This window comes from Mustela nigripes, chromosome 3, assembly GCF_022355385.1.
Source record: "Mustela nigripes isolate SB6536 chromosome 3, MUSNIG.SB6536, whole genome shotgun sequence".
Taxonomy (NCBI): domain Eukaryota; kingdom Metazoa; phylum Chordata; class Mammalia; order Carnivora; family Mustelidae; genus Mustela; species Mustela nigripes.
The window spans coordinates 24,916,078-24,928,684 of record NC_081559.1 but is presented as its reverse complement, the minus strand read 5'-3'; the positions used below and the strand labels follow the sequence as shown (position 1 = coordinate 24,928,684).

The following is a 12,607-nucleotide window of genomic DNA, read 5'->3' as shown; positions in this document are numbered from 1 at the left end:
ACTGATAGATGCCCATTTGTTTCTATTCTTCTATTTTTATGAACAGTGCTGTGGTAAGCAATCTTTGTTTCATATGTGAGGGGGTGTATCTTTAGGATAAATTCCTGGAACTGGACTTCTGGGCTAATGGAAGACATCTATTACCTTATTTATCTTGATAACCTCTGTACTTGGCAACAGAAGGGTCTTAGTAAATATTCAGTCTGCCTAAATTCAGGCTACCTGAACGTAGACAGCTACTCTGTTGCCGGCAGATTCTGTTTGTATGATTACTTCTCAAATCCTTTTTCCCTTAGAATCATGGATTTACAGATGAGCCATCTAATTTTTGGACATTCAGCACTGTTTGGATGCCAACCCCACAGAGGATTATTCTTGAATTCCTTATTTATACTTTCATTGTATTACACTGTGGAATTTCAAGCAGAATATTCATTAATAGGATGTCTGGGATGTTGTGCACATTCTCATTTAACCAGAACATAAGTGGAGATCCAGTCAGTTCTCTTTATTGCCTGTGTTTCTAGGTGTATTTGAATGTAAATGTCACCTATAGTTAAAATGCTACTGAGAACATTATGTCATAAATGTGAGATTTTATGAGAAAGTGTTCCACCTAAGTAGAAACTACAATAAACACTCATTATTTATTCTTCTGATTCCATTTTTAAAAACTTAGTATTTGATATTTCTTTAGACATAGAGAAAATTTTGATTTGTTATTTTATTATGTCACCTTTCCTTAAAGATTTGTAGTTGCTGGAGTAAACATCCTCAGATTTCTAGCAGATTCTTAAAATGGTAATGATTACTCATAATTCATGCCACAGCATTGAATGTATCATGGAATTGAAAAAAGTCTTGACCTTGACATGTCACGATACACTTTTGATGCAGAAATAATGAATCATATTTTGAAGGCAACTTACAAGGCATGATACACTTAACAAAGTGGGAGATGGGGCAACTTACAAGGCATGATACACTTAACAAAGTGGGAGATGGGAATCTCCTGGGTAGAGAGAACATCCCTTGTGAGGAGTCTCCTTTAGGATTTGCCTTTGTAATTCATTGAATTTTAAGGCATTCATGCCTTAAACATGACATAAAGTCATGTTACTACATGTCCTTCATGCTACCTTCCTGAGAAAGTAGTAAAGGACTCACGCTAACTCGCAGCATATTTTCAAGATTTTAATTTCTAGAACATCTTTTAGATTCAGTATCCATTTCTCCCCCTGTTACCTACCACTTTTATAATACTGAACCTCCTTAATATCGGGAACTTAACCATCCCGGACTAGGTTGTCAGAATCATCTGTGAAACTATTTTATTCAGTAAAGTCTGAGAAGCCAGGGAAGTGTTTAATATATTTTAGAGCTTCATTCTAGATGACTAAAAACAATTTTTTAACAATATCTAGAAGTTTTAGGTAGCCGATTAGTTCATTTATGTGGAAAAGCTTAACCATTTGGGTAAGTTGTCATTATTATAATGTTGGGTACCATTTTTATCAAAATATTCTTAATTGTATTTTAGAAGAACTGGTCTTTATAATTAGGAAAATAGTGTGTGTGTGTGTGTGTGTGTGTGTGTGTGTTTGGAAAGTTAATTTATACTGCTGTAACATGTATGGATGTGTGAAGGATCTTTTTGAACAAAAGTTTAGCAATAAGAAAATTGATTGTGGTACACATCTCCCTTTATTTTCAGTCTCTTAGGTATTCCTTGAAAATACCAAACCCATTTAAAATTTCTTACAAGCATTAGGAAAAACTCCTTAGACGATTTTTTTTTGATTTTTCTTGCTGAGGTTTAAGAAAATCTCAATTATTCTTTTAAGTTGTGGGGAGTCTAAAAGTGAGTACTTATTATTCAGAAAATATTCTCTTAGCAAAGACAGTAATTTAAAGAAATCAGAGGCAGAAGTTAATTTATTTTCCAGAAACTCCATACTGGTTCAAGCTTACTCATTTGGTGTGGACTCTATCTATAATTTTCATAATTTTATTTATGTGCATGACCATAAATTTACATAAAGTAGAACAATGAAATTATGACAGACTTTTAAGTACTAGGGAGGAGAAAGCAGGGTGGGTATAAATAAGAAGCAGTTTGCATGCTGGGTATGTGTTTCAGGGAAGTCTAGGGTTGGTTTGTTAACAGAAGACACTTTGATAATATGACAAGGTGACATAAAAGAAAAACGGCACTGTCTAGCAACCTTACAAGAGTCTTTAGATTGTCACTATTTCTGTGTGACTGTTTCCCCGTGATTCTTCATCCCATAGTTGTGTTTATATTATTTTATGGACTTCTTTAGGTTAATAGGTTTTCGTGACTACTGTGTAGAGTTAGAATGAGGAAATCTTTTAGAGAGCTTATTGTGTTTTGTGTGTGTGTGTGTGTGTGTGTGTGTGGCCATGGATACTTTCATCTGATGGTTGGAAATGTATGAATGTATGTGGTTCTGGCAGTTCATCTGCCTCTACATTCATGGAATTGTTTCACTTGATCTTAGCCAAAAGGCCGAGAAACGATTCATGGGATTGTTTAAAAAAATTCAAGGGGCGCCTGGGTGGCTTGTCATTAAGCGTCTGCCTTTGTCTCAGGTCATGATCCTGGGGTTCCGGGATCAAGCCCCGCATTGGGCTCTCTGCTCCGCAGGGAGCCTGGTTCTCTCTCTATCATTCCCCCTGTGTGTGTTCCCTCTCTTGCTCTCTATCAAATAAATAAAATTTTTTTAAAAATTCAAATTTGTATCTTGACAGATGTTCCTAGTTTTATTTGGAATTGACTTGAAGATAGAGTGAATGTTGCTAACTAAATGTTAACTTGTACTACAGGTATAGAATTTGTACCCCTAAGATTCTGTGGGAAAATGTTTTTTTAACTGAAGCTAGGCAATTGATTTGAAACATATATAATGTTTATTTTTTAGATCCATTAAGTGTTTAGGGTCATTTTAAAAATTTAGGAACATAAAGATGTATGTTGCCAAGTCTACTTTTTTTCAGTAGAAAACTAAGTAAGCTATCATCTTAAGATTTGCTGTGTTTGAGAGGTAGCCCAAAACAAGCAAATAAAGGTTATTATTTTTAGGAGATTTAATGATTTCTAGATAATCCAGTCAGTAGGGGAAAAACTCATTTCAGAAGAATATTGGGGCTGGGAGTGGGAGAAGAGAGATTTCCTTCTCCCTAAAACTCTTCATAAAACCAGTTGAACACAGCTTTGTCATAGGTGTAACTTTTGCCATATGTAACTTATTCAGCCTTTTTCAGAGTAAGCTGTGTCAGAAGTATTTGGAGAAAATAAGCCATGGTTTGCCTAGAAAAGTAAGAGCAAATAAAGTGAATATAAACTGAATTGATGTATTAAGGATAAATGGAGTAACTGTCAATAAGAAAACAATTTTTAACAGTTTTAGCTGAGTAACCTTCTTAGCCGTAATTTTGCTTTAAACAGTACTTGGAAATTACTTTAATGCATGCTCAAAAAGGATGTTTTTCACAAATGAAGTGATGACTTTAAATACTTCATTATCATCAGTTGATTTTTGGCTAGTGCCCTTTATTTGGTATTTTGAAATGACTTTTGATAAGGGTTGCTAATCGCAGGGATTTTGTACTTGATATTCAAGGTTGGACTGTATGACTTCATGACTTGGTACCTCAGAATAGTTCATCCATATATTACTTCTTACTTATGATTCATGAGTAGTAGGCATTAGAGAAAAGATTTAATTTTGATTCTATCTTTAAGAAGACTGAATCTTCAAACCAAACCTGAATCTCAGTATCTTCTTTTCTTTTTTGATGATTTTAATTTCTTTTTGTTTTTTCATTGTTCTACTAGGGTGACATACCTTCTGTTGAGTACCTCTTACAAAATGGAAGTGACCCAAATGTTAAAGACCATGCTGGATGGACACCATTGGTAGTTTCCTATTTGTTTTATATTCTCATTTTGCTTGTGTTTTATTGTTACTATACTTAAAGTTATGTAGTTGTCTATATATTATCTTCTGCAATATACATTCCCTTTTTAATCTGAAGAACTTATATTTTCACCAAGTAAGGGAAAGTGATGATTTTTTCATCTAACTTTTCAATTGTGACAGATAAGAAATTGGCTACCTTTTCACTGACTACCTTTAGATTTAGGAATTGAGTCACACTATATTGCTTAATGTAGCCAACATACAGAGGTGACTGCTATAACCGACACGAGGCTCCCTTTTGCCACTTTGCATGTCATTGGAACCAGATTTCGTCGAACAAAGAGACGTCAGAGGAACAGGGTATAGGATTGTATCACAAGGCAGTGATTCTTACTGAGGATCTGTTATAGCCTCATTTATACCTACCTAATTGCAAATATAGAGGGGTAGTAGAAAATCTTGGCTTACATTAAACATTTTAAAAAATCTTTCATTATTACTAAAGATGCAATGTGAAGTATAGTCTGGAAAAGACTATGGCACAAATTCATGGAAGCAAATGCTATTTGGGCTTGTTGTGGGCAATTGGAAGACAGCTGTAGTGATATCAGTAGAGGAGGTAAAAACTTACCCCATGCCCTGGAATTTATCATAGAAATTGGGAGATTTTCATTAGGCCAGGTATCAAAAAGGCTCAAAGTTGTGTATAATAACTTCTCCCCAACTTTCTAAGCTGGGAGGGTTTAGTCTGGATCAAAGTCACTTTGTTGTTTTTGACTCCACAGGCTAACTAACCTCTTCAGAGAAAGGTCAGTGTTTTGTTTGTTAGTTTGTTTGGTTTTGGTTTTTGTTTTCTGAAGCCAGTAAGGCCAATTGTAGTGAAGTGTGATGAGTGATTTATTAGAGGACCCAATGTCTGATTTGGCTTCCTTTCTCCTAGAAATAGACCTTACAGACATTTCACGTGGTATTTCTTTTTATGAATTGAATAGATATACATAAAAAGCACAGTATGCTAGAGATTTATGGGAGGGCAGCATTGTGGCTTCGTTAACAGTTCATTAGACATGAGGAAAGATTTGCACGTGAGGCATCTTGAATATTGCGTTGTTACCTGTTACATCATTCATTCTTTTTGAGTCCTTACCTGTTATTTCTATTATTGACACCAGCCATACAGTAATCTGTAGCTTCAGCAAATAGGGAAGATCCAGGATCTTGTCCTGGATGTTCACTTTGTGGGGTGGTTCTATATATGTGTGGGTGCCCCACTTAGCATATGGCTAAGTACCTGATTTAGTGAATGCTATTTGGCCATGGAAAATTTCACTTTTTATGAATGATCTAGTTGTTAAATACTTTGAGTTTTTTGTTGTTTGTAATTTTTTACTGTCAAAGAGTTCAGGAACTAGAGTCGGTTTATACATATATAGAGTTGGTCAATTACATTTTCTTTAAAAAAAAAAAGTAGGTGACCAAAGGCTCAGATAAATAACCCCTTTTTCCATCAGTTGCATAGATCTTGATCATCATGTATCTGATCATTAAGATTATTAACAGGGCTTTACTCTGGGTCAACACTTATGGTCTGTATGAATTTTTAGGTAGGAACCAATTTACTGACTAAAGTTCACATTTACTTTTCTAAAGTGCAATTTTATTATGATACTAGACATCGTTCTTCCTCATCACCTTTCTCCCTTCTTTTCTTATTACTTAATTAGCATGAAGCCTGCAATCATGGGCACCTGAAGGTAGTGGAGTTGTTGCTCCAGCATAAGGCATTGGTGAACACCACTGGCTATCAGAATGACTCACCGCTTCATGATGCTGCCAAGAATGGACACTTGGATATAGTCAAGCTCTTACTTTCCTATGGAGCCTCTAGGAATGCTGTGTAAGTCGTTCAGCTTAAACACTGTTGTTCAGTTGACTTGTACTCCTGAGTCAAGACTGACGGAACACACCCTTGGAGACCCAGATGGGTGGCTCTCTTTCTTGCCTTTCACAATCGAGGTTAGACGTGACCATTATAGTCTCTATTTAAAATCAGCGTTCATGCCCTTTTCCTTTGGAATACTTATATTTTTGAGGAAGACTTGCTTCTTTACTTTAGAAATGATTGGCAAATTAATTTCGGAAGCTTTGATTTTTCTGCATAAATTCACTTAGTTATATTCTGTAGATTGAGTCATACTTATTAGTGAGAAAAGAATTAGAAGCACAGAAATAACTATTTTGTGTGCTTCCCAGTACTTTAGATTTGTTTTAAAAATTCTTTTTTTTAATGCTTTTTCTGCATATATAGTTAAAATATGTAAGAATTCAGATGTCGGGCAAGTGTTTTCAAGTTATTTCTTAGACTTTCCACATCAGTCAAATGAAGCTCGGGGTAAATTGTTTTGCAGTGTCAGGGCACAGAGATGCATTAGCGAATGCTGGCGACTGCATTTTAAAATTGCTGTTGTCAAGAGTGTCACAAGCAATTGCCGTATATGGATTTTATATCTTTAATCTATAACTTGGTTCATGTCTCCCTATATATTATTTTACTCTTTTCAGTTAATGAGGGAGTTGAAATGGAAATAGAAGAACTGCCTCTTCATGTCCCCGTTCCTTATATAGGTTTGGAAAGAGCACACAAAAGTCACGCGTACTTTGATTACAAAGGCAAACAAGAATTATAGAATGCAGAGCTTTTAGGTTGTAATTTTTTTATAGCATAATTGAAAAACTAATAATGCAGGAGTACCTTGATGCTGTTAGTTTCAGAAAGTGGGTCTAATATCTTTATTTTCTATCACATATGGTGAGATTGTTGGGGCATACTCAAGGGGACCATTTTTCCATATTTTTGTTTTTCTGGCTTGCATGTGTGTATGCGCACACACGTATCATCTGTCTATATATGTGTGTGTAGACACATGCACGTGGACCAATAGGTATGACCCTCCTGTGGGTATAGCCTGCCATTTGCTAAAGCAAATGGTTGTTTGGGTCAGGTGAAACTGAATAGTTTCCATCCTTGGGTTCTTAAATCAGCCATGACTACTTTAATGAATGGAGCACTGGTCAGGGCGTTAGGGAATTCAGCTTTTATTTGTGACTCCATTATTGACTTTATAGCTTCAGGCAGGTTAATTTCTGTGCCTTGGTGTCCTCACCTATAAAACATGTGTGATGCCTGCTGCCTTTCTATTTCTTCAGAGCATAGTGAGGATTAATGAGCCAAAACACAGGGCCTATCTGGTGGTTTGTACACCATGATTCTTCACTACACCGTGAAGCTTATTAATATACCAGGTGTGGGCATGAGACAGTGAGCCGAGTCTGCCTTCACAGGTGCCTCTCAGATGAATGTGTTGTTTTTAAATAGGCTTACCTAGTGAAGTGGCAGATTTAGGTATAGCTGTAGTGAAACGCCATCCAGTAAGATCTTTCTGTAGCGATGGAAATGTTCTCTCTCTGTGCCGGGCGCTCAGTAGCCACTAGCCATCTGCTGCTGGTGAAGACTTGAGCTGTGGCTGTTGCTACGGAGAAACTAAATTTGAAAATGAACTTTAATTAATGTAAATAGCCACATGGGCCAGGTGGCTACTGAATTGTATAGCTGGTTGATAAAGTGTAGGGTAGTGGGGGAAGAGGATTTATCTGGTGAGAGGTTGGGGATAACATCGGGTGGAGATTAGTGGGGCAGCTATAGTGCAAATAGAGCCGTAGAGTTCACCTGGGCTGTGAGAGTGTGTGGTAGCGGTTTCTAAATACCATTATTCCTTCATTTCCAGACTGGTGGGCATCATTCTCTGGTATTGGCTGTGTTTTTCACTGCTTTATTTCATAGTACTTGTTCAGCTGATCGGCTTTACCAGTTTCCTAACTGGTTTCCTCCTTTTTAGATTATTTTTCTTTGTTCATTCCCACACTGCAACCCAAGAACTTTTAGAAAGATGTCTGGCCAGATCACTTACTTGCTTAAAATCCTTCACTGGCACCTCTTAAAGTTTTTAAAGCAAACTTCAACACGTGGTTCCCAAGGCCCTGGGCGGTGAGGCACCACCGGCTTCTCCAGCCTCCTCTTGCTGCTCTTGCTGCCATCCCCCTGGGCCTCCAGCAGTTTTTCTTCCAGCCTTTCTAAATCATGCCTGCTCTCCTGGTCCTGCCAAGTGCCCAACATAGTCGTACCCACATTCGTTTGTAGTGGAAATGAGTTAAGTGTTTGAATGTGTGAAAAGATGGTGTATGTTTTCCTCCCTTTGGAAAAAGGGTCAGGTCTGACAGCACCAAGAATTGCCTCCTTCTGCTCCCTGATCACTGTTAAGTGCGGAGTGAAAGTCTGAAACCACGTTCCGGGAGCTTGCTCCTTTTCCGGGGTGGTAGCACTGCTTCATGGCAGATGTTAGAGTAAATGACGTGTGCTCCCTGGGCAGAGTCCTTAGTCTCTTGTCCATTGGGCAGCCGTAGTATGTTACCTGCCGTGGGCTCATGGCTTCCCATTTCTGTTGCCTTGACATTTTTAAGATCTGTTTTTCTTGCTGCCAGGGTTCTGTATATTGTCCTTTTAAGTACTGACAAGTGACAATAGATGGAATTCATTTCTTGACTTTCTCCGTTTAAGAGTAGAGCCTGGGGAGGAGGCCAGGGCACTATATGGACTTCTTACTACTTTTTTTCTTTATTTCTTCTTCTTTTTTTTGCCTAAAGCTCTTGTTCATTTTAAGCCATTAATATCTCTGACTCTAGAATCTGAGTTGGCAAGCATATTACTTTAATTTTCTCTGCTTATACTTCTATTTCTGTAAATGTCTCTTACTCTTAATGGAACTCTTCTCTCAATAACCAGGACTAGACTCCTCCTATCCCTGAAAGAAGGAGGAAGGGTTGGAACGGGAAAGTGTGAAAGCTGTTCTTCTGTCCTTCCCTCTTGATGGCTTGGTACTTTGACTAATCAAAGTTGTAGGCGGGTAGAGTTTCTGTTGCTTCTTCTGAGTTTCTAAGGGAAAATCTCCAGCTCTGTAACAGACATTTTTGTAGTCGTCTTCATTCTTTCGAGGTTGAAGGAGTTTTCTTACTTGGATGCCTTCATTTCCTGGGTCTTCAGTGCATCCTGTTAGGTGTTCTCAGACTCTCCCCACTGCTCCTTGACTTCCTCATCCCCCGCTCTTGGATCTGCTCCTTGTTTTCTAGTGACGTGAACAGACAGAGCAGTGATTACAGAGCCCTGTGACACATGCCTTCCTAGGTCAGTGCACAAGAGTCTGTGAAAATCTAGATTAGGGGCTTTACATGTGACTAGAGGCATTCGTAAAAGGCTTTCTAGAGGAAGGAGGACTTCCACTGACTTTTGAAGACGAGGAATAGGAGGGTAGGCTTTTCAGAAGGAGTTGGTGGATATTGAGGTACACGGTAGCCAAGGCCATTTGTCCATTCAGTTCTAGGATCTTTGGTTAGTGACAGTAAGACTGGTGTGAAAGGGAGGAGGATGACCCCTTGAGGCTGCAGAAGGTGGCAGAGGCAGAGAGAGCCCGTGTGCCAGAGGGTTCAGATTTTACATTGAAAAGTTCATCCTGCACAGGAGCTGGGAGCTCAGCGGGGAGGCGTGTCCACTAACCCGGGGAGGGGAGTCTGAGCTGAAGTGGTGGTGGGGACAGTGGTGGCTGAGGGAGGGAGTTTACTCTTTTTATCAGCTGCTTCCTACACGTGAAGTCTGATACACGGTGTTAAGAAATATCTTATTAGGGTTGTGATTGAAATTGAGTAAGAGTATGGATTATAGTCGATTTAATAAATTTCACTTAGTATTTATAGAGATTTTCTAGGTATTTGATTCTTTTGTTGCTCTGGTGAACTGGCTGTTCTGTTAATAAATAGAGCTTGTTATTTCTGACATACAGGAAAGCTAGCTAACACCTAATTCTAAGGGTTGGATTATCATTTATTAATTTCTTACTGCATTTGTCTGAGTTTCTAGGATACTATAAAATAATGTGATAGTTGGCATAGTTGTTCTCTTTTCATTTTTTAAGAAATACTGAATGTAGGTTTACAGTTAGCATTACAATCAATATTAAAAATAAAGATCTTCTAGTTATTTTACTATTTTTTAACAAGACTATATTTTATTGCATGAATTTTCACTTAAACTGAGATAATCTTAGACCTTTTGCTTGTTGATGTCATTAATACATTTTAAAATGTTAAACCGTGTTGTATTCCTGTGATAAGCTTGACTTAATATAGTGTGGTTATTCTTTCTTTTTTTTCTTTCTTTCTTTATTTTTAAAGATATTTAATATTTATTTGACAGAGAGCGAGAGACAGCGAGAGAGGGAGCACAAACAGGGAGGAGAGGGAGAAGCAGGCTTCCTGCCGAGCAGGGAGCCTGATGCGGGGCTCGATCCCAGGACCCTGAGTCCAGGACCTGAGCCGAAGGCAGAGGCTTCACCTACTGAGCCACCCAGGCACCCCAGTGTGCTTATTCTTTTTTTTTTTTTTTTTAATTTTTAATTTTTTATAAACATGTATTTTTATCCCCAGGGTACAGGTCTGTGAATCAGCGCTCACCAAAGCACATACCCTCCCCAATGTCCATAACCCCACCCCTCCTTCTCCCAACCCCCCTCCCCTCAGCAACCCTCAGTTTGTTCGTAAGATTAAGAGTCATTTATGGTTTGTCTCCCTCCCAATCCCATCTTGTTTCATTGATTCTTCTCCTACCCCCTTAAGCCCCCATGTTGCAATCACCACTTCCTCATATCAGGGAGATCATATGATAGTTGTCTTTCTCTGCTTGACTTGTTTCGCTAAGCATGATCTGCTCTAGTTCCATCCATGTTGTCGCAAATGGCAAGATTTCATTTCTTTTGATGGCTGCATAGTATTCCATTGTGTATATATACCACATCTTCTTGATCCATTCATCTGTTGATGGACATCTAGGTTCTTTCCATAGTTTGGCTATTGTGGACATTGCTGCTATAAACATTCGGGTGCACGTGCCCCTTTGGATCACTACGTTTGTATCTTTAGGGTAAATACCCAATAGTGCCATTGCTGGGTCATAGGGCAGTTCTATTTTCAACATTTTGAGGAACCTACATGCTGTTTTCCAGAGTGGCTGCACCAGCTTGCATTCCCACCAACAGTGTAGGAGGGTTCCCCTTTCTCCGCATCCTCACCAGCATCTGTCATTTCCTGACTTGTTGATTTTAGCCATTCTGACTGGTGTGAGGTGATAGCTCACTGAGGTTTAGATTTGTATTTCCCTGATGCCGAGTGATAGGGAGCACTTTTTCATGTGTCTGTTGGCCATCTGGATGTCATCTTTGCAGAAATGTCTGTTCATGTCCTCTGCCCATTTCTTGATTGGATTATTTGTTCTTTGAGTGTTGAGTTTGCTAAGTTCTTTATAGATTTTGGACACTAGTCCTTTATCTGATATGTCGTTTGCAAATATCTTCTCCCATTCTGTCAGTTGTCTTTTGATTTTGTTAACTGTTTCCTTTGCTGTGCAAAAGCTTTTCATCTTGATAAAATCCTAATAGTTCATTTTTGCCCTTGCTTCCCTTGCCTTTTGCGTTGTTCCTAGGAAGATGTTGCTGCGGTTGAGGTCGAAGAGGTTGCTGCCTGTGTTCTCCTCAAGGATTTTGTTGGATTCCTTTCGCACATTGAGGTCCTTCATCCATTTTGAGTCTATTTTTGTGTGTGGTGTAAGGAAATGGTCCAATTTCATTTTTCTGCATGTGGCTGTCCAATTTTCCCAACACCATTTATTGAAGAGGCTGTCTTTTTTCCATTGGACATTCTTTCCTGCTTTGTCGAAGATGAGTTGACCATAGAGTTGAAGGTCTATTTCTGGGCTCTCTATTCTGTTCCATTGATCTATGTGTCTGTTTTTGTGCCAGTACCATGCTGTCTTGATGATGACAGCTTTGTAATAGAGCTTGAAGTCCGGAATTGTGATGCCACCAACATTGGCTTTCTTTTTCAATATCCCTTTGGCTATTCGAGGTCTTTTCTGGTTCTGAAAAAGATGGATGGCACTTTGATAGGAATTGCATTAAATGTGTAGATTGCTTTAGGTAGCATAGACATTTTCACAATATTTGTTCTTCCAATCCAGGAGCATGGAACATTTTTCCATTTCTTTGTGTCTTCCTCAATTTCTTTCATGAGTACTTATAGTTTTCTACTATGAGTATAGATTTTGTGCCTCTTTGGTTAGGTTTATTCCTAGGTATCTTATGGTTTTGGGTGCAATTGTAAATGGGATTGACTCCTTAATTTCTCTTTCTTCTGTCTTACTGTTGGTATAGAGAAATGCAACTGATTTCTGTGCATTGATTTTATATCCTGACACTTTACTGAATTCCTGTATAAGTTCTAGCAGTTTTGGAGTGGAGTCTTTTGGGTTTTCCACATATAGTATCATATCATCTGCGAAGAGTGATAATTTGACTTCTTCTTTGCCAATTTGGATGCCTTTAATTTCCTTTTGTTGTCTGATTGCTGAGGCTAGGACCTCTAGTACGATGTTGAATAGCAGTGGTGATAATGGACATCTCTGCCGTGTTCCTGACCTTAGTGGAAAAGCTTTCAGTTTTTCTCCATTGAGAATGATATTTGCGGTGGGTTTTTCATAGATGGCTTTGATGATATTGAGGTAT

General features: G+C 38.3%; 1 protein-coding gene across 2 annotated transcripts in view; it reads left to right on the top strand.

The window, feature by feature from the left end:
• Positions 1 to 12,607, top strand: part of BARD1 (BRCA1 associated RING domain 1) — an 83,035-nt gene that overhangs the window by 35,387 nt on the left and 35,041 nt on the right. For both annotated transcript variants that reach the window (XM_059393419.1, XM_059393420.1), the window contains 2 exons: positions 3,860 to 3,940; positions 5,669 to 5,841. In XM_059393419.1, the coding sequence (XP_059249402.1) occupies positions 3,860 to 3,940; positions 5,669 to 5,841 (254 nt within the window). The remainder of the gene's footprint in view (positions 1 to 3,859; positions 3,941 to 5,668; positions 5,842 to 12,607) is intronic.